We start from the raw sequence: 24,601 nt of genomic DNA on the forward strand, positions 1-24,601 counted from the left end.
TACTGTGCAGTGAGTGCAGGATATGTTTTCTCTTTGATTGTACTATATACTGATATTGATCCTTTGACCTAGCACCGCCGCACGTTTTTTGAACTCTGACTCCCATAGCTGCCCTTGGTCCATTGGTGGATTTAGATATAGTTGCTGGTGCCGCTGATCCTTTTGTTCTCTGGAGAAGTTTATATTTTATCCTTTTACCTTTAGCTGAGCACAGCATTTAGTATCGATTGTGTTTAAATGGACATGGAAACAGCTACAAGTACCGGGGAGTCGGTTCCTGACGTAGGGAGACAGCATGCTGACACGTTCTTTTCATCCTGCAATACGCAGGATGAATTGCAGATTCTTAGCACTAAATCACTTGAGCACAGGGTTTACTCACTAGCAGATAAAGAAGCCAGGTCCTTCTGGTCTATTAACTCTCTCCAAGCATATGTGGAGTCAGGAAGAGCACCGCAAGGTTTGAGGACATATAAGGTGCCTTCCCTTTTCCAAGACAGCATGGAATTTATTGACAAATGGAAAAAAGCACATATGATGCATGCCACAATGCTGGTAGAGATTGTTTTGGAACAGCACAGACTCGAATATGTAAAAATTACAGAGCAGTTGTGCAGGTCCAAATTAGAATTATGTTCACGTTTGTCGGAAGCACAGGCCACAGCATTTTTTTTTAAATTTAGACCAAAAAATAGCATTACTACAGATTGAAATTAAAGAGCAGAAAATAGATAAATGTATTCGCGATAAGCGTGATTAAGACTCCGATAACGTCTTTTCATGGAACACTTCAAAAAATAAAAAAGGAGGAAGATTCTACAGGAGGAGAACCAGCCAGAAGAAACGGAGTCAGGATTTTTGGACGACTGAATCCGACACTAGTGCCTCGGATGAGACAAGTAGAGAAACCAGTATCCCCGAGGAGTATGCTCAGAGGCCCCCTTTAGGAGAAGGACCCCTCAGCAAATATTATCAGAAGAGGAAAGGGGTGTCCTGGAGGGACTAGAGCCGGTCAATTTAGTAGTTAATTTATCGGAGGTGACTATTCCTGAAAACACTTTCTGCTCTTTCTAGGGGTTTAAATTTTGGTTTAATGGAGAATTTTGATTTCACGGCATTTGAAATTGATCTATTCAAAGCAACAAGAAAAATTAATTTAGAAACATTTTTTGCAAAAATTCCTGAAAAAACATCTATACCTAATGCGGATCATTATTCTCCATGTGTATTAGGTCCACTAGGCTTTTGCCCAATATCAGGGGTGGATCCCGAGGATCTGGAATTTACTAGGCTATTAGCTAACTTAGCAGCAGGGGAACCTGATCTACAAGATAGTGGTCAGACTCAGGCATTGCAGTTCACAGGGGGAGTCCCTTCATCCTTTAACCCTCCCGTTATTCCAGGAAGTCCTATAGACTTGTTTAATAAGGCAGTCAGGAATGATATGAAAGAGTTAATCTATCCACAAGCTACATGTAATATCTCCCAAAAAGAAAAAGAAGGTCTAGTCTGGATTATAGTATCCAGAGCTGACAAGGGAGGAAGTATTGTGGTTTGATCTCAGGAGCAATATAACAAGGAAGCAGTCCATCAGTTGCCTGATGATGTTACCTATGAAAAACTGGCTGTGAACCCCACCATCAAAATAAAAGAAAGATTGAGGTCATTTCTTAGGGGCCATGTAGAATCTGGAGCAATAGATATGAAATTGGCTGAACGATTGATACCTGAAAATCCCAAGGATCCTAAATGGTATCTACTTCCAAAGGTGCACAAATCTCGTACCTCCCCCCAGGTAGGACCATTGTGGCTGGAATAGGCTAAATTACTGAGCACCTTTCAAAATATGTAGATTGGGCTTTACGCCCACTACTGACTGAGATGCCAGCCTATTTGAAAGACACAGGGGACGTACTGAGATTTGTGCAGGATTTTTGTTGGCAGGATTCCTACACCTTGGCATCCATTGATGTGGAGGCTCTGTACACCCGCATTCCCCATAATGCGGGTGTGCAGGCCATCCGCACAGTGCTAAATCAGACAGATAAGAAATTGACATATGTCACCTTTATCTGTGATGCATTAATGTTTATACTTACCAACAATACCTTTAAATTTGATACACAATGGTATAGACAACGTACGGGGACTGCCATGGGGAGTCCGACCTCATGCTCATATGCTAACCTCTTTCTATCAATTTTTGAGAAACAATATATATATACAGTTCCACAAATCCATTTATCAGACATCTGAAGGCATATATGAGATATATGGATGACGTGTTAGTGGTTTGAGAGGGGACCCAGTCTGAATTTGAGGACTTTGTGTCTTTCCTCAATGTGGAGAATGAAATGAATATGCATTTGTGTGTATGGAGGAGACACTCTTGAGTTTCTTGATCTGCGACTATTGGTAAAAAACGGACAATTGATCTCTGAGGGCTACAGAAAACCTGTGGCAAAAAATGCCATCCTGCACTATGAAAGTTCACATCCGAAACAAGTCAAAGACGGAATTCCGTACAGTCAATTCCTGAGATTAAGGAGGAATAATTCTGAAGATGATTGTTATAAAAAACAAGCTGCTGAATTATCAGAAAGGTTAAGAGCGAGGGGCTATCCTTCTAATATTATTAATCAAGCATATAAAAGAGCAGAATCGAAAAACAGAACTGATCTTATTAAAACTAAGAATAACTTTAAGAAGACCAACTCAGCTAATAAAAGATTTATATTTGCATTCAAGAATAGTCCCTTGAACTCTATGATTAGAACAGCTATATCTAGTAATTGGCATCTTCTGTTTGCAGACCCTGATATACAAGATACAGCGTCAAATAGACCAATTGTAACTTTTAGAAAGAACATGGCAATTCAAGAATTCTTGAAAAATAAATCAAAACAAACTAAGAAGGAGAAAGGACAAGAAACCTGGTTAACTACTCCCTTCCAAAAAGGAAATAGAAAATGTGGATCGTGTACCCAGTGCAGTATGAATATTAATTCAAATATTGTGCTGCTGGGAGGTCACACAATTAGGATGAAGGAGTTAATTACTTGTCGCAGTAGTTTTGTGGTTTATTTTTTGCTCTGTACATGTGGCAACTTTTATGTTGGAAAAACAGAAAGACAGTTACGGATAAGGATCCAGGAGCATGTATATTCGGTAAAAAAAGGAGGTGGTTCCCCTCGATTTGTAGAACACATGCGATCTAAACATAATGGGAACTGTGCCGATATTCAATTTGGAGGAATAGAGTTGGTTGTGTCGTGTCATAATAACACGAATAGGAGGCAGGCTCTGCTGCAAGCTAAGGCCAAGTGGATCTTGCGCTTAGAAGCGCAAGGTCCGCTTGGGTTAAATGACAGATTAGACATGTCTCCTTTTTTATAATAAGTGCTGTAAATTAATAGGTTATATTTATTAATGTTTTTTGGTTGAGGGAGTTAGTTACACTTACGTTATTTTCCTTCCTTATTATTCTGCACTTTGACGTCACCTGGTCACATGATTCAGCAATCACCTGATAAAAAAACAGCGCGATGACGTTTTCAGTGGGCCGGAAGAAGCGTTGATTGTAACGCAAAACTGCAGGCTGTTGCCCATTTCTGAGCGCTGTCAGCGGCGGCTGCTACTCCCACGCCATTCGAGGAGGTCCGGAATCCGAGGCCGCGATACCCGTACTGTGCGGTGAGTGCAGGATATGTTTTCTCTTTGATTGTACTAAAAGAAGAAAAACTACCACAAGAGGACACAGTTTTAAATGAGAGGGGCAAAGGTTTAAAAGTAATATCAGGATCGTTGTGCCGCGCACTATTAACCCTTCAGATGTGGCGATAAAAGTTGACCGCCGCGTCTGAAAGTGAAAGTAAACGCTTCCCGGCAGCTCAGTCGGGCTGATCGGGACATCGCGATAAAATCACGATGTCCCAATCAGCTAGGATACGAGCTGAGACCCCTTACATTGCTCTGTCGCTTGCGATCAACATTTCATTGCTCCAAGCCTGAGCTACAGGCCTATCTCGCTAATCCATGCAAAGCTATGGCTTTGCAGGAATCAGAGTAAAAGATCAGTGTGTGCAATGCTATAGCTCCCTATGGGAGCTATAGCACTGAAAAAAAAAAAGTAAAAAAAAAAGTTAACAAAGGTCATTTAACCCCTTCCCTAATAAAAGTTTGAATCACCCCCCCCCCCTTTTCCCATAAAAAAAAAACTGTGTAAATAAAAATAAACATGTGTGGTATCGCCGCGTGGGAATCTAATATAAATCTTAAATAAAAAAAAACACTTTTCAAGACTGAGGCCCTATGGTCATCTACGTCATATAATCTGTGGAATTATTACGAGAATCCAATGAATCAGCTTGGAGCGATAACAATGAACCATAAATGATTAAATGAAACATTCACACTTTCACAGTCAGGGGGGTGCTGAGAGCCTGTGCCTGGAACAGGTGGTATCTCGCCTGGCGGAGGACCACCAGCCCCATTTTAAGATGCAAGTACGATCTTTTTCACTGCAGTCACTTCTAGCTTCATGCGCCCACTTATCCAATGGCACAGAAGCTGAATGTACTCCTATCCAAGTTGCTGGTACTGCAGTCCCTCCCTTTTCAAGTGGAAACTCAGAGTATGGGGGTGCGCTGAGAGGCAGGGGTTGGAACAGCTGGTAGCTCGCCTCGTGGTGCACTGCCAGCTCTATGCTCACTAGAATGGGTAATCAAAAAATGTAAATAAATAAAAATTTTATTAAATGAAAATTACATAAAAAATCTGCCACATCCAGACGCTCTGCGGCAGTGATTCTAATAGCGATGCCTGTAATCTGCATGTCATACTGAATAACCGCAATATTTTACTAACACAGCACACTCCCTATGCGTGTTAGGACAAAGAAAAGTGTTCTACACCCCTATTGAGGCTCTCTGTATGCCAGAAATAGCCGTTTTTAATAGCGATTCACAGCAAATAAATTCGACCCGTACCAAATTTTTCTAAAATTCACTCATCTGTAGTGACCATAAGTCTTTTAATAATAGTTACAGGCTCTTGATTCACAACACTGTTAGGACTGTATTTAAGTAGTTTTATAGTGTTTATAAGGCTCAGTTGTGGCTATATGCGGTAATCCATGGTAACTATTACAGTTTTTAGGCTTATTCACTCCAAAATAAAGCGGCATAAAGTATCCCTGGTTGTCAGTAGATGCCTGCCAGTTGTAATATGCACACAGAGGCATGGGAAGATGCAGTGACTTTTCCAAGAATCCCAAAAACTATGCCTTTTATTGTGGATGATGGGTTGTATACATGTAGGCCTGGCTGGAAGTAGGGTGATGGTGGATTGGTGTTATTAATAGTAGCCAGCGTACAGCTGGTGGTGGCTGACTGATATATCAGCGTACAGCATGAGATGGCGGAGTTAAATCAATAGAATACAGCAGGGGATGGTGGACTGCTAGTAGTAGGAAGGTGGTGATTTTTAAATGAAATTTGAAAATGTTTCAATGAAGTTTTATAATTTTAATTAATCCCTTAAGGACCAAGCATTTTTCTGTCTTTGCACTTTCGTTTTTTCCTCCTCACCTTTTAAAAATCATGCCCTTTTAATTTTGCACCTAAAAATCCATATGAGGGCTTATTTTTTTGCACCACCAATTCTACTTTGTAATTACATCAGTCATTTTACCCAAAAATCGAAGGCAAAACGGAAGAAAAATACTGTATTTATCGCGGTATAACACGCACCGGCCTATAACACGCACCCTCATTTTTCCAAGGAAATTTTGGTAAAAAAGTTTTTTTTACCAAAATATCCTTGGAAAAATGAGGGTGCGTGTGTGTGCAGGTGTATACCCTGATAGACTGTTTCTGGGGGCTTTTGCAGTTCAATGATTTAAAGGAGAAGTCCAGTGGTGAACAACTTATCCCCTATCCTAAGGATAGGGGATAAGTTGCAGATCACGGGGGTCCGACTGCTGGGGCGCTGCCTTCGGCAATCTCCGGCTCTGCCATAGCGATGTATTGAAGGGGCGTGTCGGCCGCTGCTTCGTGTGGTGGTCGACACCCGCTATCTGGCCGGGACCTGGCCCCCCCTACAGAATCAGCAGAGAGATTGCAGGGGGCCCAAGAGGTCGGACCCCACGCGATCACAAACTTATCCCCTATCCTGAGAATAGGGGATACGTTTTTCACCACTGGTCTACCCCTTTAAAGCAAGCACTTTAAATCATTGACGTGCAGTGGCTTCTGTGGGGCCAGAGTGCCGCTGCTCTATTCCCTCCCTCTAATTGGGCAGTGGCAGTGGCAGGATATTTAACTATAAAACGGGGACGGGGAGGGAATTGGGCCGTGGCGGTGGCGGGATATTTAACTCTAAAACCGGGGACGGGGAGGGAATTGGGCAATGGCGACGGCGGGATATTTAACTGTAAAACCGGGGAGGGAATCGGGCAGTGGCGGCGGCAGGACATATAACTATAAAGCCGGGGACGGGGAGGGAATCGGGCAGTGGCAGTGGGACTCTAGCCAGGCAGAAGCTGCTGCAGTTCAATGATTTAAAGCGCCCACTTTAAATCATTGAACTGCAGCGGCTTTTGAGTTGTCACAAACAGTCTATCGGCGTATAACATGCAGATAGACTTTAGGCTAAAAATTGCGTGTTATACGCCGATAAATACGGTAATTGTGCGACAAAATTGAAGAATAAACACCATTTTGTAAATTTTGGGTGCTTCCGTTTCTAGGCAGTACATTTTTCGGTAAAAATGAAATTTATTTATTCTTTGGGGCCATACGATTAAAATGATACCCTACTTATATAAGTTTGATTTTGTCATACTTTTGGAAAAAATCATAACTACATGCACAAAAATTTGTACATTTAAAATTGGCCTCTTCTGACCCCTATAACGTTTTTATTTTTCCGCGTACAGGTTAGTATGAGGGCTCATATTTTGCGCCGTGATCTGAAGTTTTGACCAGACTTTTTGATCGCTTTTTGTTCCTTTCTTTATGGTATAAAAAGTGACCAAAAATATGCTATTTTGGACTTTGGAATTTTTTTTGACCATGCGGTTCAATTAACAATATATTTTATAGTTTAGACATTTACACACATGGTGATGGACTAAAGGCACCAGGGATGGACTAAAGGCACCTTTAGACACCGCTGTCAGTTTTGACAGCGGCGATCTAAAGGTTTAATAGCTGCTCGCAGCGATCGCCGCATATCGGCTATTAACGCCGGCCCCCAGCTACAAGAATCAGCTGGGGGCAGGCCGGTATGACGCGGGCTCGAGTCGGGAGCCTGCACCATACCACCTTAACAGCCAAAATAAAAATTCAATTACATGGTTCCTGGACTCTTAATGCTGACATGCACTGGTTGTGTATGCGTAGACATGACAAACTACTAGCAGAACATATCATAGTGGCTTACTGGAGGAAGTTGTAGTAGTCTGCGTAAAGTAGCAGGTTGAGACACCTTTAAAATGTATTCAAATCTGGCCAGGCAGGTGACCCAGGCCTGGCTTGCTAAAGCAAAAGGTAGGTTGCAATAGCAACTTTCAGCATGTCACAGTGGTTTACTGGAGGAAGGTGTAGTATCTTGGGTACAGCAGCAGGTTGAGAAACCATTAAAAATGTATTCAAATTTGGCCAGCCAGGTCTGGCTAACAGGAGGAAGGGAGGGAGGGAGGTTGCAAAGTGGTTTAGCCTGCGTACAGCAGCAGGTTGAGAAACCTTTAAAATCAATTTTAATTTTGCCCAGGCCTGGCTGGCAGTAGCAGGTTTGCAAAAAAAAATCTATTTTAATTTGGCCAGCAGCCCTGGCTGGCTGCAGGGTGTTTGCATAAGCAAACACAATACATTTTTATTTTGCCCCAGCGAGTCAGGCAGCCCAGGCCTAGCTGGAAGTAGCAGGTTTAATAAAGTACATTTTGAATAAGGATTTTAGGGTGAGTGCCGATCACATGTCATACCATTAACATCTACTTTATTGGTTTACATAAGTGTTAGTGATAATTTCCACATATTATATATGCACCTATATTGAATGATTGTATACTATTTTCTATGTAGTGATAATAAAAATAAAGTCTTAGATGATGCTATTTTCTGTGTGTTTAATGTCTCACGTTAGTACGGTACTCAGTTTCTTTACTGGTTTTCATGTACCAAAAAGAGCCCGCCTTATGGGCACTTGCAGTGAAGGTCAGGAGGTTCAAAAACATTTTTCTTGGTCATGCAAGCTGCATGACAGAGACAATTAATATAACGGCACAAAATGTGGCCATGGAAAGATCTCCTATTGTGCCAATCAGATGACCAAAAGTATTAAAGTCCAGAAGTCAAAGCAGGATGATGTTCTAATAATTATTTATTGATTACTGTTATTACTGTTTCAATTTGTTCAAAAACATTTAATTTTTAAAAAGTACCTTGTGAAAATCAATGAGATCAGTAAGAGTTGAATGTCTGTTTGGGTCAACACCAAGAAAGCTGTAGTAATCTCCTGAAGCATCAACAAGGAAATGCTTGAAGCCAGTCTGATGCCGATAAGATAAAGCATAGCCCCAAATTTTTTCACTAACACGAACAAGGAAGGCTCCTTCAGGCATGTTCATCAGCAATTTTTCTGCAGACTCGCGACTTATGATTCCTGTTCAAATAAATTTAGAATTAGATAGATACATATCATAATAATGCAAATTAGTACCTAGGGTATTAAAGGGGTACTCTGGTGAAAAACATTTTTTTTTTTAAATCAACACATGCCAGAACACTAAACAGATTTGTAAATTACTTCTATTAAAAAACATTAAGCCTTAAAGTACTGTAAGCCACACAGTTCAGCTGCTGTATGCCACACATGAAGTTATTTTCTTTTTAAATTTATTTTCTGTCTGACCACAGTGCTCTCTGCTGACACTTTTTTCTGTCTCAGGAACTGTCAAGCAAATCCCCATAGAAAACCTCTCCTGCTCTTGACAGTTCCTGAGACAGAAAGAGCTGTCAGCAGAGAGCACTGTGGTCAGACAGAAAATACATTTAAAAAGAAAAGAACTTCCTCTGTAGTATAAAGATTTTTTAAATAGAAGTAATTTACAAATCTGTTTAACTTTCTGGCACCAGTTGATTTAAAAAAATAAATGTTTTTCACCTGAGTACCCCTTTAATGTGGACATCAAAAAACAGTCAAGAAACTATTAAAGGGACTTCTGTCAGTATATTAAATAAGAAGTGACTTATAGAAACAAGAGCAGTGATTAAGAATGACATAGTGCTCAAAGTATAACTAATAGAAACTCTGCCTAGACAGTAGGCATTTATGCACTATATAGAAAAAAAAATATTGGCCTACAGAAGATTTTAGGACATCCCATTCTAAATCTAAAGGCATTAATATGATGCCGATTTCTTATTGCACCTGTAAGGGCTCATTCACACTGCCGGGTGCTGTGCTAAAGAGAATTTAGTTGGTCAGTCTGTTGGAAGGACAAAAGTTGAGGGGAGGAAAAAATAGTTTATCAACTGCTTATGTAGGGGATCTGGCAGTTGTGCTCTGAACCGTTCGGGGTGCTTAACAGGTTGAAACACCGCGGCAATGTGAACCTAGTCTATCAGTTTCCACCCTACTGGGATTTGTACAACATTTTGGAGTGTGCCTGTATTTTTGCCCATTCATCCAGAAGAGCATTTTGAAGTTAGACACTGATGCTGGTTGAGGGGGTCTGGCATTGAATTTTCTACTCTAGGTTATAAATTAGTCATGCTTTATGCTGGAAGGTACAGTCATAAAGGAACAGGAAAGGGTCTCTAGAACATTCCCACAAAATTGGAAGCATACAATTGACTAACATGTCTTGGTATCTTTAAAGGGGTTATCCACCATGGGGTGATTTTAGTATGTACCTGCCAGACAGTAATGGAAATGCTTAGGAAGGATCCCCGTTTGTCTTGGGGCTAAATGGCTTTGTTGTGAGATTACCCTAATACTGTGGCTAGCTTTTTGTGAACTATTTCCTGTTGGAGTTTTCTTTTTTGCCTACAAATCCCATATTTCGATTTTCCTCCCTCCCACACATCAGCCACCCCACCCAATGAAATATAAATGAGCTGCAAAAGACCTGTGGTTTTCAACCAGGGTGCCTACAGCTGTGGCATTAGTTGCAGATTGATCTCTCTCCCACCAAGCGATCCCTCCACCGATTGAAACAGACAGGCTCCCTGTCATCAGCTGACTAGTGAAGTCAGGTTTCGCCTGCATTGCAACCTGGGAAAAATCTGAGACAACAGTCATTTTGTATGCTGTTAAAAATAAATATTGGGGTGAAAATCACAGAAGAATTGAGAAAAAACCCTCAAACACAGGTACAGACAGTATATTATGAACTACAATAACTTTACAGCCCCTGTTTCTATACCTGAATGAAGGGGCCTAGGCCAACACCTGAAAACAACCCCATAGCATCATTACTCCACCACAATTTACAGTAGGTACAATGTAGTCAGACAGGCAACATTCCTCTGGCTTAGCATGTTGATTCTAAATAAATCAAACTTAACCATTTTGGCCTTGAGGACACGAGCATTTTTATTTTTAACTTCTCTCTTTTTAAGAGCCATAACTCCATCCATTCACAGACCTATCAGGGCTTGTTTTGTTTGCAACCTATTGTACTTTGTAACAAAATCTTAAGGTATTTTTTTTCAAAGGGAAGAAAACCAGAATTTTGCAATGGGGGGTATTGATATACACAGTGCACTTCATGGTAAACATTACAAATACTCTTTATTCTGTAGATCAAGGAAATTAAAATGATATCCAATTGAGATAGTTTTTCTATTATTGTACTAATTATGGGACCATTTCTTTTTCTGGGACCTTTTGATCGCTTTTTAGTATATATATTTTTTCTGATATATAATGTGAGATCATGAACATTACATTTTAATAATTTGGAAAATTACGTACAATGTAATACCAAATATGTTTATTCTTTTATTTATTTTTTTAAATGGGAAAATATGAGTGATTTTTTTAATTATTAACGGAGGGGGTTTTATATACTTTTATAAACTTTTTTTTTTATTTTAAACCTTTTAAGTCCCCATAGGAGACTTTTACATGTAATCATTAGGTTCACTGTTTAATGCAACCTAAACTTAGCCCAGCTTAACCCTGATAGAATCAGGAACTCATCGCAGTATAATGATGGGAGTCAGGGTTCTGGTATAGTATATACATTGGTGTTATTTGCACCCCTAAGCAAAATATGACTGTCTAACCCTGTTCCTGTCTGTCATCTTCCTGTTTATTTCCGCCTCTAGTGACCCCATCACTAGAAGCGGGGCTACACAGGACCAGGCCAGTACAGGAACAGAGGTAAGTGGATGCCTGATCAAAGTATACAGAATACTCCCTAATCAATTATCTAGCATTCCTCAGCAGTACTTGATAACCCTTTTCACAGGTTTACTGTATGTTCTTGCTAGGCAGGAAGTATACAATATATAACTTCTGCCCAGCCTGAGTTGTACCTGCGACTATTTAGCCAATGACACAGCTCAGCTTGTCACTATAGTGATGGGAGTCTGTGCTCCGATACTGTATGCATCAGAGCACTATGCTCCCCTGTATATTATACAGCCAATGAAGGTAAGTAGTGATGCTATGCATCAGGAACCATTTCCAGTGTGGAACAGAGCTGGTAGCCATGTTATTTTTTGATATTACCTATATTAGAGTTCATGCCCACTACATTATTTGGCATGACTATGACACAGACCACAAATACAAAGCCCATAGTATTCCTTGAATTCCTACTGTAGGACCATATGCTTGAATTAGGAAGGTACAGAGAGGTATATGTTTACATATGCCATACAATGAATGTCTTTTTTGTAATCCTACATATTAAAAATAAATGTCAGAAAGAATCTTTAAAAAGTCTCGCAGTTCTCACAGCTGAAAATGTTCTTAGTTGACAAATGAATTATTAATTGTAACACCTGTTGCTGTAACAAATGAGATAAAGAATACATTGGTCACAGATGTGCTTCTGTGGATTTGGGGCCTGGAAGAGGCTTGTTTGACACGAAATGTCTGATGCCTGTCATTTGAGACTCTTCAATGCCATGTTTTAAAGAGTATTAAATAAAGTGTGTCTTAAAAAATAGTTGGCGAGCAGATTGTAACACAAATTACAGCTTTATTTTTCAGACACTACCTATTTGTCACGGTATCATTGTTTTTGTGAAAACATGAGCATACAAACCTAAGCTAAGCATAATAGACTTTTAAAAATTTAAAGCCATTTAAATATGCCCAATTGTTGGGAAATCTCCCCAAATTAACATCTCAATACGTCTTTTTATGGCAGTCATTGAATCTAGAGCACGCTCAAGAACTAAGCGAACTAGCTTTATATGTGTGCTGGAGCCATCTGTATTTTATGGTTGACACTTGCCTGCAACTGCTTTAACCACTTAAGGACCTAGGGCGTATGGATACGCCTTGACGTCCTTGTACTTAAGGACCCAGGGCGTATCCATACGCCAGTGGGAATTTCGGTCCCCGCCGCGTGCCGGGCGGGGTCCTGTCGGCGATTGGCGCAAATCGCAAGTGAATTCACACTTGCGATTTGCGCCGATTCCGGGTCATACGGGTCTATTGTGACCCGGTGACCCGGAATAGAGGGGGATCGCGGTTGTCTAAGACACCCACGATCCCCCTGTAGGCATAGGAGTGAGGTGGCAGGGTTGCCACCCCTCCCATCCCTGCTATTGGTCGACCAATAGCAGTCCGGGGGCGGGGGGAGGTTAACTTTCGTTTTCCCCATCCTGCCCACCCACAATAGGCGGGGCAGAACGGGGAACCGAAGGGGACCGGGCGCCGACGTCCACTTACCCGTCCGGAGGCTGCGGCGACGTTGATCGGCGGGCGGCGTCACGTGCGTCTGAGGACGACGGCTGCCGGGATCCTACGGAAGCCGGTAAGTTGATCTGGAGGGCTACAGTCTGAGACCATGGTCCGTAACTGTAGCCCTCCAGATGTTGCAAAACTACAACTCCCAGCATGCCCAGACAGCTGTTTGGGCATGCTGGAATATGTAGTTTTGCAACAGCTGGAGGGCTGCAGTTTGAGACCACTATACAGTGGTCTCTAAACTATATCCCTCCAGATGTTGCAAAACTACAACTCCTAGCATGCCCACATAGCTGTTTGTTGTCTGGGCATGCTGGGAGTTGTAGTTTCGCAACATCTGGAGGTCCACAGTTTGAAGATCACTGTGCAGTGGTCTAAAAACTGTAGCTCTCCAGATGTTGCAAAACTGCAATTCCCAGCATGCCCAGAAAGCAAACAGCTGTCTCGGCATGCTGGGAGTTGTAGTTGGGTACCTCCAGCTGTTGCATAACTACATCTCTCAGCATGCCCTTCGGTGATTAGTACATGCTGGGAGTTGTAGTTTTGCAACAGCTGGAGGCACACTGGTTGGAAAATATTGAGTTAGGTAACAGAACCTAACTGAAGGTTTTCTAACCAGTGTGTCTCCAGCTGTTGCAAAAGTATAACTCCCAGCTTGCACGGTCTGTCAGTACATGCTGGGAGTTGTAGTTTTAAAACAGCTGGAGGTCCCCCCCCCCCCCCCCCCCCCCCATGTGAACGTACAGGGTACATTCACACTGGCAGGTTTACAGTAAATTTCCTGCTTCAAGTTTGGGCTGCGGCAAATTTTTTGCCGCAGCGCAAACTCCTGGCGGGAAATTCACCGTAACCCGCCAGTGTGAATGTACCCTAAAAACACTACACTACCACATAATAAAGGTTAAAACATTACAAATACACCCCCTTACACTGCCCCCCCCCACACTAAACAATTTAAAACGTCTTGTACGGCAGGGTTTCCAAAACGGAGCCTCCAGCTGTTGCAAAACAACAATCCCAGCATGTCTGGACAGCCACTGACTGTCCAGGCATGCTGGGAGTTTAGCAACAGCTGGAGGCACCCTGTTTGGGAATCACTGGCGTAGAATACCCCTGTGTCCACCCCTATGCAATCCCTAATTTAGTCCTCAAATGCACATGGTGCTCTCTTACTTCGGAGCCCTGTCGTATTTCAAGGAAACAGTTTAGGGCCATATATGGGGTATCGCCGTACTCGGGAGAAATTGAACTACAAATTTTGGGGGTCTTTTTTTCCTTTTACCGCTTGTGAAAAGGAAAAGTTGGGGGCTACACCAGCCTGTTAGTGTAAAAAAATAAAAAAATTTACACTAACATGCTGGTGTTGCCCCATACTTTTTATTTTCACAAGCGGTAAAAGGAAAAAAGACCCCCAAAATTTGTAACGCAATTTCTCCTGAGTACGAAATACCCCAGATGTGGGCGTAAAATGCTCTGCGGACACACAACAAGGCTCAGGAGTGAGAGCGCACCATGTACATTTGAGGCCTAAATTGGTGATTTGCACAGGGGTGGCTGATTTTACAGCGGTTCTGACAAACGCAAAAAAAAAAAATACCCACATGTGACCCCATTTTGGAAACTACATCCCTCACCGAACGTGACAAGGGGTATAGTGAGCCTGAACACCCCACAGGTGTTTGACAAATTTTCATTAAAGTTGGATGGGAAAATGAAAAAAATTATATTTTTTCACAAAAATGCTGGTGTTACCCTAAATTTTTCATTTTAACAAGGGAAAATAGGAAAAAAGCACCCCCAAACTTGTAACCTCATCTCTTCTGAGTAAGAACATACCCCATATGTGAATTTAAAGTGCTTTGCGGGCAAACTACAATGCTCAGAAGAGAAGGAGCGCCATTGGGATTTTGTAGAGAAAATTTGTCCGGAATTGAAGGCCACATGTGTTTACAAAGCCCCCATAGTGCCAGAACAATGGACCCCCGACACATGTGACCCCATTTTGGAAACTACACCCCTCACGTAATGTAATAAGGGGTACATTGAGAATTTACGCCCCACAGGTGTCTGACAAATTTTTGGAACAGTGGTCCGTAAAAATGAAAAATAAATTTTTTTATTTGCACAGCCCACTGTTCCAAAGATCTGTGGGGTGTAAATACTCACTGCACCCCTTATTAAATTCTGTGAGGGGTGTAGTTTCCAAAATGGGGTCACATGTGGGGGGGTCCACTGTTCTGGCACCACGGGGGGCTTTGTAAATGCACATGGCCCCTGACTACCATTCCAAACTAATTCTCTTTCCAAAAGCTCAATGGCGCTCCTCCTCTTCTGAGCATTGTAGTTTGCCAGCAGAGCATTTTACGTCCTAACATGGGTTATTTCCATACTCAGAAGAAATGGGGTTACAAATGTTGGGGGTCATTTTCTCCTATTACCCCTTGTAAAAATGTAAAATTTAGGGGAAAAACTGCATTTTAGTGAAAAAAAAAATGTTTTCATTTACACATCCAACTTTAACGAAAAGTCGTGAATCACCTGTGGGGTGTTAAGGCTCAGCGGACTCCATGTTACGTTCCTTGAGGGGTGTAGTTTCCAAAATAGTATGCCATGTGGGTATTTTTGCTGTTCTGGCACCACAGGTGCTTCCTAAATGCGACATGCCCCCAAAAAACCATTTTAGCAAAAGTTGCTTTCAAAAAGCCAAATGTGACTCCTTCTCTTCTGAGCATTGTAATTCACCTGCAAAACATTTTACGTCCTAACATGGGGTATTTCCATACTCAGAAGAAATGGGGTTACAAATTTGGGGGGGGGGCATTTTCTCCCATTACCCTTTGTAAAAATGGAAAATTTGGGGGAAAAACAGCACTTTAGTGAAAATTTTTTTTTTTCATTTACACATCCGACTTTAACAAAAAGTTGTCAAACACCTTTGGGGTGTTAAGGCTCACTGGACCCCTTGTTACGTGCCTTGAGGGGTCTAGTTTCCAAAATGGTATGCCATGTCGGGGTTTTCTGCTGTTCTGGCACCATAGGGGCTTCCTAAATGTGACATGCCCCCCAAAAACCATTTCAGCAAAATTCCCTCTCCAAAATCCCATTGTCGCTCCTTCCCTTCTGAGCCCTCTACTGCGCCCGCCGAACACTTGACATACACATATGATGTATTTCCTTACTCGAGAGAAATTGGGTTACAAATTTTGGGGGGATTTTTCATCTATTACCCCTTGTAAAAATTCAAAAACTGGGTCTACAAGAACATGCGAGTGTAAAAAATGAAGATTTTGAATTTTCTCCTTCACTTTGTTGCTATTCCTGTGAAACACCTAAAGGGTTAACACACTTACTGAATGTCATTTTGAATACTTTGAGGGGTGCAGTTTTTATAATGGGGTCATTTGTGTGGTATTTCTAATATGAAGGCCCTTCAAATCCACTTCAAAACTGAACTGGTCCATGAAAAATTCAGATTTTGAAAATTTTGTGAAAAATTGGAAAATTGCTGCTGAACTTTGAAGCCCTCTGATGTCTTCCAAAAGTAAAAACACGTCAATTTTATGATGCAAACATAAAGTAGACATATTGTGTATGTGAATCAATGTATAATTTCTTTGGAATATCCATTTTCCTTATAAGCAGAGAGCTTCAAAGTTAAAAAAAAATGCAAAATTTTCAATATTTTCATCAAATTTTGGAATTTTTCACCAAGAAATGATGCAAGTATTGACCAAATTTTACCACTAACATAAAGTAGAATATGTGACAAAAAAAACTCAGAATCAAAATGAAAGGTAAAAGCATCCCAGAGTTATTAATGCTTGAAGTGACAGTGACAGATGTTCAAAAAATGGCCGGGTCCTTAAGGTATATTTGGGCTGGGTCCTTAAGGGGTTAAATAGTACAAATAGCCTTGCAAAAACAGTGCTGCTGTCAGTTTTCATAGACCATAGACTTACTGATTTTTTATTTTAGATACTGTCAGAGGCATAGCTTGTTGCTTCTGGGCCCATATGCAAAATCTGCAACAGGGCCCAATATGCCAATTATAATACTGGTCTCTTATAAGGGAAGATGTGCTTTGGGGCCTTATTAGGCACCAGGGCCCCGGTGCGACTGCTACCCCTGTTACCTCTATAGCTACACCCCTGGATCCCATTGACATCAGGCCATTAACCATGGCTTTCTTGGGAGCTAACTCCATGACAAGAGCACTCAGCTGGTACTGCTGTTAATAATCACTGACGCTTGTGTTTGTTTCACTTTAAATACATTAGAGTAATGGCCAAATGTATGTGGTTACCTGACCCTAACACCTACATTTCCTTTTTGAACATCCCGTTCCAAAACTATGCGCAATTGGTATGGACAAGCAAGCTTAAAGGGGTTCTCCACTGCCATGCCTTCCGGAGCTCCGCTCGCAGTGTCCGGAAGTTTATCACTCTGAACGCTGTGTGCGGGCTTCCGTGTTCGAGGCCGCTCCCTCATGATGTCACACCCACCCCCTCGTGACGTCACGTCAACCCCCTCGTGATGTCACACCCGCCCCCTCAATGAAAGTCTATGGGAAGACTTTCGTTGAGGGGGCGGGCATGACATCACGAGGGGGCGGCCTCGAACACGGAAGCCCGCACATAGCGTTCGGAGTAATAAACTTCCGGACGCTGCAAGCGGAGCTCCGGAAGGCAGGGCAGTGGAAAACCCCTTTAATCCCTTAAGGACTCAGCCCATTTTGGCCTTAAGGACTCAGACAATTACATTTTTACGTTTTCATTTTTTCCTCCTCGCCTTCTAAAAATCATAACTCTTTTATATTTTCATCCACAGACTAGTATGAGGGCTTGATTTTTGTGCGACCAGTTGTCCTTTGTAATGACATCACTCATTATATCATAAAATGTATGGCGCAACCAAAAAACACTATTTTTGTGGGGAAATTAAAACGAAAAACGCAATTTTGCTAATTTTGGAAGGTTTTGTTTTCACGCCGTACAATTTATGGTAAAAATGACATGTGTTCTTTATTCTGAGGGTCAATACGATTACAATTATACCCATTATTACATACTTTTATATTATTGTTGCGCTTAAAAAAAATCACAAACTTTTTAACCAAATTAGTACGTTTATAATCCCTTTATTTTGATGACCTCTAACTTTTTTATTTTTCCGTATAAGTGGCGGTATGGGGGCTCATTTTTTGTGCCATGATCTGTACTTTTTTTTGATACCACATTTGCATATAAAAAACTTTTAATACATTTTTTATATTTTTTTTAAATAAAATGTATTAAAAAAGTAGGAATTTTGGACTTTTTTTTTTTTTCGTTCACGCCGTTCACCGTACGGGATCATTAACATTTTATTTTAATAGTTCGGACATTTACGCACGCGGCGATACCAAATATGTCTATAAAAAATGTTTTTTACGCTTTTTGGGGGTAAAATAGGAAAAAACGGACGTTTTACTTTTTTATTGGGGGAGGGGATTTTTCACTTTTTTTTTTACTTTTACATTTTTTTACATTTTTTTTTTACACTTGAATAGTCCCCATAGGGGACTATTCATAGCAATACCATGATTGCTAATACTGATCTGTTCTATGTATAGGACATAGAACAGATCAGTATTATCGGTCATCTCCTGCTCTGGTCTGCTCGATCTCAGACCAGAGCAGGAGATGCCGGGAGCCGCACGGAGGAAGGAGAGGGGACCTCCATGCGGCGTTATGAATGATCGGATCCCCGCAGCAGCGCTGCGGGCGATCCGATCGTTCATTTAAATCGCGAACTGCCGCAGATGCCGGGATCTGTATTGATCCCGGCACCTGAGGGGTTAATGGCAGACGCCCGCGAGATCGCGGGCATCGGCCATTGCCGGCGGGTCCCTGGCTGCGTTCAGCAGCCGGGATCAGCCGCGCATGACACGGGCATCGCTCCGATGCCCGCGGTTATGCTTAGGACGTAAATGTACGTCCTGGTGCGTTAAGTACCACCTCACCAGGACGTACATTTACGTCCTGCGTCCTTAAGGGGGTTAAAGGGGTACACCGGTGGAAAACTTATTTTTTTAAATCAACTGGTGCTAGAAAGTTAAACAGATTTGTAAATTACTTCTAGTAAAAAAAATCTTAATACTTCCAGTACTTATTAGCTGCTTTCTTTTTGGAACACAGTGCTCTCAGCAAAATCACGAGCACAGCTCTCTCTGCTGACATCTCTGTCCATTTTAAGAACTGTCAAGAGTAGGAGAAAATCCCCATAGCAAACATATGCTGCTCTGGACAGTTCCTAAAATGGACAGAGATGTAAGAAAGAGAGCACTGTGCTTGTGATGTCAGCAGAGAGCTCTGTGTTCCAAAAAGAAAATAATTTCCTCTGTAATATTCAGCAGCTACTGGAAGGATTAAGATGTTTTAATAGAAGTAATTTACAAATCTGTTTAACTTTCTGGCACCAGTTGATTTAAAAAAAAGAAGAAGAAAAAACTGTTTTCCACAGGAGTACCTCTTTAACCAAGGAAACCCATTTTCATGAAACTCTAGACACATAAATGGGCATTCATCATTGTAGGTGTAAGTGAAGCATTTTTCTACACCTTTTTTTGTGTGCTCTGGTAATGTGTAGGATCACCAAATTTATTAAATGATCACAGGGCATTTGATAAATTTTGTGCAGGTAAACATTTTCTGAAATGTCACTCTTCACATACACCAAAAAGCTAAGCTCAGTCTGGGCTGGTTTAGTTTAGTCTAGTGTAGACTTTTCAATGGTTTTGCACCTTTTCTTGTGCCTTTTCACAAAAAGTCTCAGTTGATAAATTTATTACCACTGCATAAGACTAACCTAAACAGATGTTTTGTACACACTTAATAAAAAAAGTGTAAACCAAAAAGGTGCAAAAAATAGCCTGAGGTGCAGCGCTGCACAAATGTGAGACAAGAATAAAGACAATGATAAATGTCCCCTATAGCTATTGGGCTTTTATCACTTTTCGGGATAATTTAATACTTAGTAGTGAGTAATGCAATTCAGAGAAAAAGATTTTTATACAAAAAGATTTTTAGCATCCAGTGTCACGTTCTGTACATTTGTTCGGTCTGCCACTTCAGTACAGCCCATAGTACTACCAATGAGGTATAAATAGGGAACCTTTAAAACATTTAACTTTTATTCCATCCTTCTAAAATACATCGTAGAAAAAATATTAATAAGTAAACAAATAAACAATGACTTCCACCAGTGTCATGGAGTAACGTACTCCACAATTGCAGCTTTCTGTTGCAAACTTCAATTCTTCAAAGGTCATTCAGCACAGAAATGACCAGTTTATCCTTGTTTCTGTCACCTTTAATTATGTAGGTTCTTTCTTGCTTGCGCACTGTTCACATTGATGCTTCGTTGCTGATACATGAAAATCCATTTAAGCAGTGTCCAATCGTTGGTGCACCATATCTAATCGTTGGTGCACAATATGTCAAAACAGTATCCTTATACCAATGTCCAATATATACTGGTCATGAAAGTTGCTGTAATAAATGTCCACCTAAGTATATTGTTTAATACACAGGCCGATTCCAGTACTAGCATGTTATTAATAATTTTATACTAGTAATTCTGGAGTTCAAGATATTATTTCACTCACCTATTTCAACATCCAATGTATAATGATCTTTCCTGACATGAAGCAACATTAACATTTGAGTGAATAAGTCCGTAGATAGTATTTAATATTCCAGGAGATTGACACTGCTTTAAGTCTTTATTCAGACCTTATTACTCGGGTGATGCGTTTTTTCCTTTATTTCGCCCACTAGTGTCCAGCATATAATATGGACTCCTAAGTTGATTCTGTGCGGTCTCTACATCACCGTACACATTGATGTGAAATATAAGTGCGTTAATCAAGCTTTATGGAGTCGGACATCAAAGCCTAATGATCCCCACAAAGATTTGGAAAAGAAAACGTGTCGAACCGGAGTACAACTAGGATCTACAATACACCTGGGATCACCTTCAGGTTTATTTTAATCTTACATGATGGCTACCATATATAGTATAACTATGTTGGACTGTGTACACTAGAGTAGCATACTATATGGTTATTAAAAAAGGGGACCTAATAACTTAATAAGTATGCTGAACCTCATATTGTGGATAAGAAACTAACATTCTGACTGTTATGATATGGAACAATAAGTTGGAAAGTCAATTAAATATTGACACAATATAGGACTTTGTAAAACCTGAGGATTGTATCTCTACCCTTATACAGGACTTTGGATTTAAATTCAAACATTGTTCCCTTAAACATATATAGGACGATAAACAAAAAATCCACCTGCCTATTAACAACAGTATACACTGCATAATGCACATAACACTCTTTATGACTATAAGTTATAACAAAAAAGTGCGGGTCAGCATGCAACCTTGTTAAAGATGATGACTGTATGAATAACTGCTTTGTTTCATATCTAAAAATCGCCTAGCAATAACTAAATGCACTTGTAACAGAAATTAAGCATAAACGCACACAAAAACCGCACCAACAGTCTGAACATAGCCCTAATGAATTAGAGGTAAGCCCTCACTAGACACTATTAATTTAAATACAAGATAATCTACAAACTAAGGGGATAACAAAATAGTGAGTGGCTAACTTGAGTAACTGTGAAATAAGATAAAATAATAGAAAGTAGGAATCGACCGATATCAATTTTTTAGGGCCGATACCGATAATCTGTGGAGGTTAGGGCTGATAGCCGATAACTTATACCGATATTCTGGTATAAGTTATCGGCCATTTTAACCCCCACCCGCGCGCGACACCGCTGCAGATCATTGATTTAAAGCTGGCGCTTTAAATCAATGCATCACTGCTTTTGTGGTGCATACGCCGCTGCCGCCACCCGCTTCTCTCCCCCTGCCTGTCCGGGGGTCCTCCTGAGTCCTATCACCGTGACCACCCCCCCCCCCCCCCGCCGTACAGCCCGCTCCACCGCACCCCCCACCGCGTTGCACCCCCCACCGCACCGCCACGGCCCCATTGCCTCCCCCATCCCTGGTTTTATAATTACCTGTTCTCGGGGCCCGGGGTCCACTCTACATCTGGCTCCAGTGGCGTCCTCCTGAGCTGTCACTGTGTGCACTCACAGGACGCAGCAGGAGCCAGAAGTAGTGTGGACCCCAATCCCCGGGAACAGGTAATTATAAAACCGGGGATGGGGGAGGCAATGGGGCCAGGAGGGGGGTGCGACACTGTGCAGCGGGGGGTGCGTTGCGGTGAGGTGGGTGGTGAATTATCGGATTATCGGCAAGGTAATTGCCGATACAGATAACGCCCAAAATCATGAATATCAGCCGATAATATCGGCCAAACCGATAATCGGTCGATCCTTAATAGAAAGCTTACCGAACAGGTGCAGATAAACGTGTGTGAATTAAGGCATGCAAGTGTGTGATACAAATGTGAGTAAACATAACTCTCCATTTCAACACTGTGGCACATGCCAAAATAAAACTGCCAGTGTAACAGTGTTACAAATTACACCACAGGCAAACACTATGTGGACTGCGCTACAGTGATGTAGATCAGTAGACCTGGTATAACTTCATAATAATACTACGATCTATATCACTGTAGTCTGCTCTAACTCCACTACATGAATGAACGAATGTATATGTGTATACTGGTTGTAAGGCTCTAACAGTTTAAACGAGTTCTCCACTGCCCTGTCTTCCGGAGCTCCCCTCGCAGCATCTGGAAGTGACAGCGGTCGCGCCCCCTTCCCATAGACTTTCATTGAGGGGGCGGGCGTGACATCACGATGGGGCGGCCTAGAACACAGAAGCCCGCACACAGCGTCCGGAGTAATAAACTTCCAGATGCTGCGAGCAGAGCTCCAGAAGACAGGGCAGTGGAGAACGCCTTTAATTAAGCTGCAGTAATGACAGTCCGACTCCATAAAGCTTGATTAACGCACTAATAATTCACATCAATGTGTACGGTGATGTAGAGACCGCACAGAATGAACTTAGGAGTCCATATTATATGCTGGACACTAGTGGGCGAAATAAAGGAAAAAACGCATCACCCGAGTAATAAGGTCTGAATAAAGACTTAAAGCAGTGTCAATCTCCTGAAATAACAAATACTATCTACGGACTTATTCACTCAAATGTTAATGTTGCTTCATGTCAGGAAAGATCATTATACATTGGATGTTGAAATAGGTGAGTGAAATTATATCTTGAACTCCAGAATTACTAGTATAAAAATATTAATAACATACTAGTACTGCAATCAGCCTGTGTATTAAACAATATACTTAGGTGGACATTAATTACAGCAACTTTCATGACCAGTATATATTGGACATTGGTATAAGAATACTATTTTGACATATTGTGCACCAACGATTAGATATTGTGCACCAACGATTGGACACTGCTTAAATGGATTTTCATGTATCAGCAACGAAGCATCAATGTGAACAGTGCGCAAGAAAGAAAGAACCTACATAAATAAACAAAGGTGACAGAAACAAGGATAAACTGGTCATTTCTGTGCTGAATGAACTTTGAAAAATTGAAGTTTGCAACAGAAAGCTGCAATTTTGAAGTACGTTACTCCATGACACTGGTGGCGGTCATTGTTTATTTGTTTACTTATTAATGTTTTTTTTTACAATATATTTTAGAAGGATGGAATAAAATTTAAATGTTTTAAAGGTTCCCTATTTATACCTTTTTTTCCAATTTTCGGGGAGACCTAACCTCTGTAAGTGGACAGCACCACTATAATCTATCTGTATATATATATATATATATATATATATATATATATATACATACATATATATACTAGCTATATACGATCCTATAGTAATGAGGCCGCTCTAGGTAAAGGCTATGGGCATCCGAACGACCTGAAACATTACATCTGCTGTTTCATGGAATTGAAGATCGATATCCTTTGAGGACTTTTAACGAGTCTGCATGCAGGGGAACCCGCCTTCTCGCGCTACTTATATACTGCCAACAGTCCTCATATCCCATCCTCATATTCCGTCCTCCTATCTCGACCTCCTATCCCTTCCTCCTATACCGTCTTCCTATGCCGACCTCCTATCCCGACCTCCTATTCTGTCATCATATCCCTTCTTCCTATCCCGACCTCCTATCTCAACCTCCTATCCCGACCTCCTATCCCAACCTCGTATCCCGACCTCCTATCCCGACCTCCTATCCCGACCTCCTATCCCGACCTCCTATCCCGACCTCCTATCCCGACCTCCTATCCCGACCTCCTATCCCGACCTCCTATCCCGTCCTCCTATCCCGTCCTCCTATCTCGACCTCCTATACCGTCCTCATATCCCATCCTCCTATCCCGTCCTCCTATCCCGACCTCCTATCCCGACCTCCTATCCCGTCCTCCTATCCCGACCTCCTATCCCGACCTCCTATCCTGACCTCCTATCCCGACCTCCTATCCCATCCTCCTAACTCGACCTCCTAACTCGACCTCCTATCTCGACCTCCTATCTGGACCTCCTATCCCGACCTCCTATCACAACCTCCTATCTCGATCATCCCGTCCTCCTATCTCGACCTCCTATTTCGACCTGCTATCTCGACCTGCCATCCCGACCTCCCATCCAGT

The 24,601-nt window shown here is 41.5% G+C and overlaps 1 protein-coding gene across 1 annotated transcript in view; it reads right to left on the reverse strand.

The window, feature by feature from the left end:
* Nucleotides 1-24,601, reverse strand: part of SH2D4B (SH2 domain containing 4B) — a 574,201-nt gene that overhangs the window by 17,921 nt on the left and 531,679 nt on the right. Inside the window, exon 7 of the mRNA XM_056529781.1 lies at nt 8,444-8,664. Coding sequence (XP_056385756.1) covers nt 8,444-8,664 — 221 coding nt within the window. The remainder of the gene's footprint in view (nt 1-8,443; nt 8,665-24,601) is intronic.

This window comes from Hyla sarda, chromosome 7, assembly GCF_029499605.1.
Source record: "Hyla sarda isolate aHylSar1 chromosome 7, aHylSar1.hap1, whole genome shotgun sequence".
Lineage (NCBI taxonomy): Eukaryota > Metazoa > Chordata > Amphibia > Anura > Hylidae > Hyla > Hyla sarda.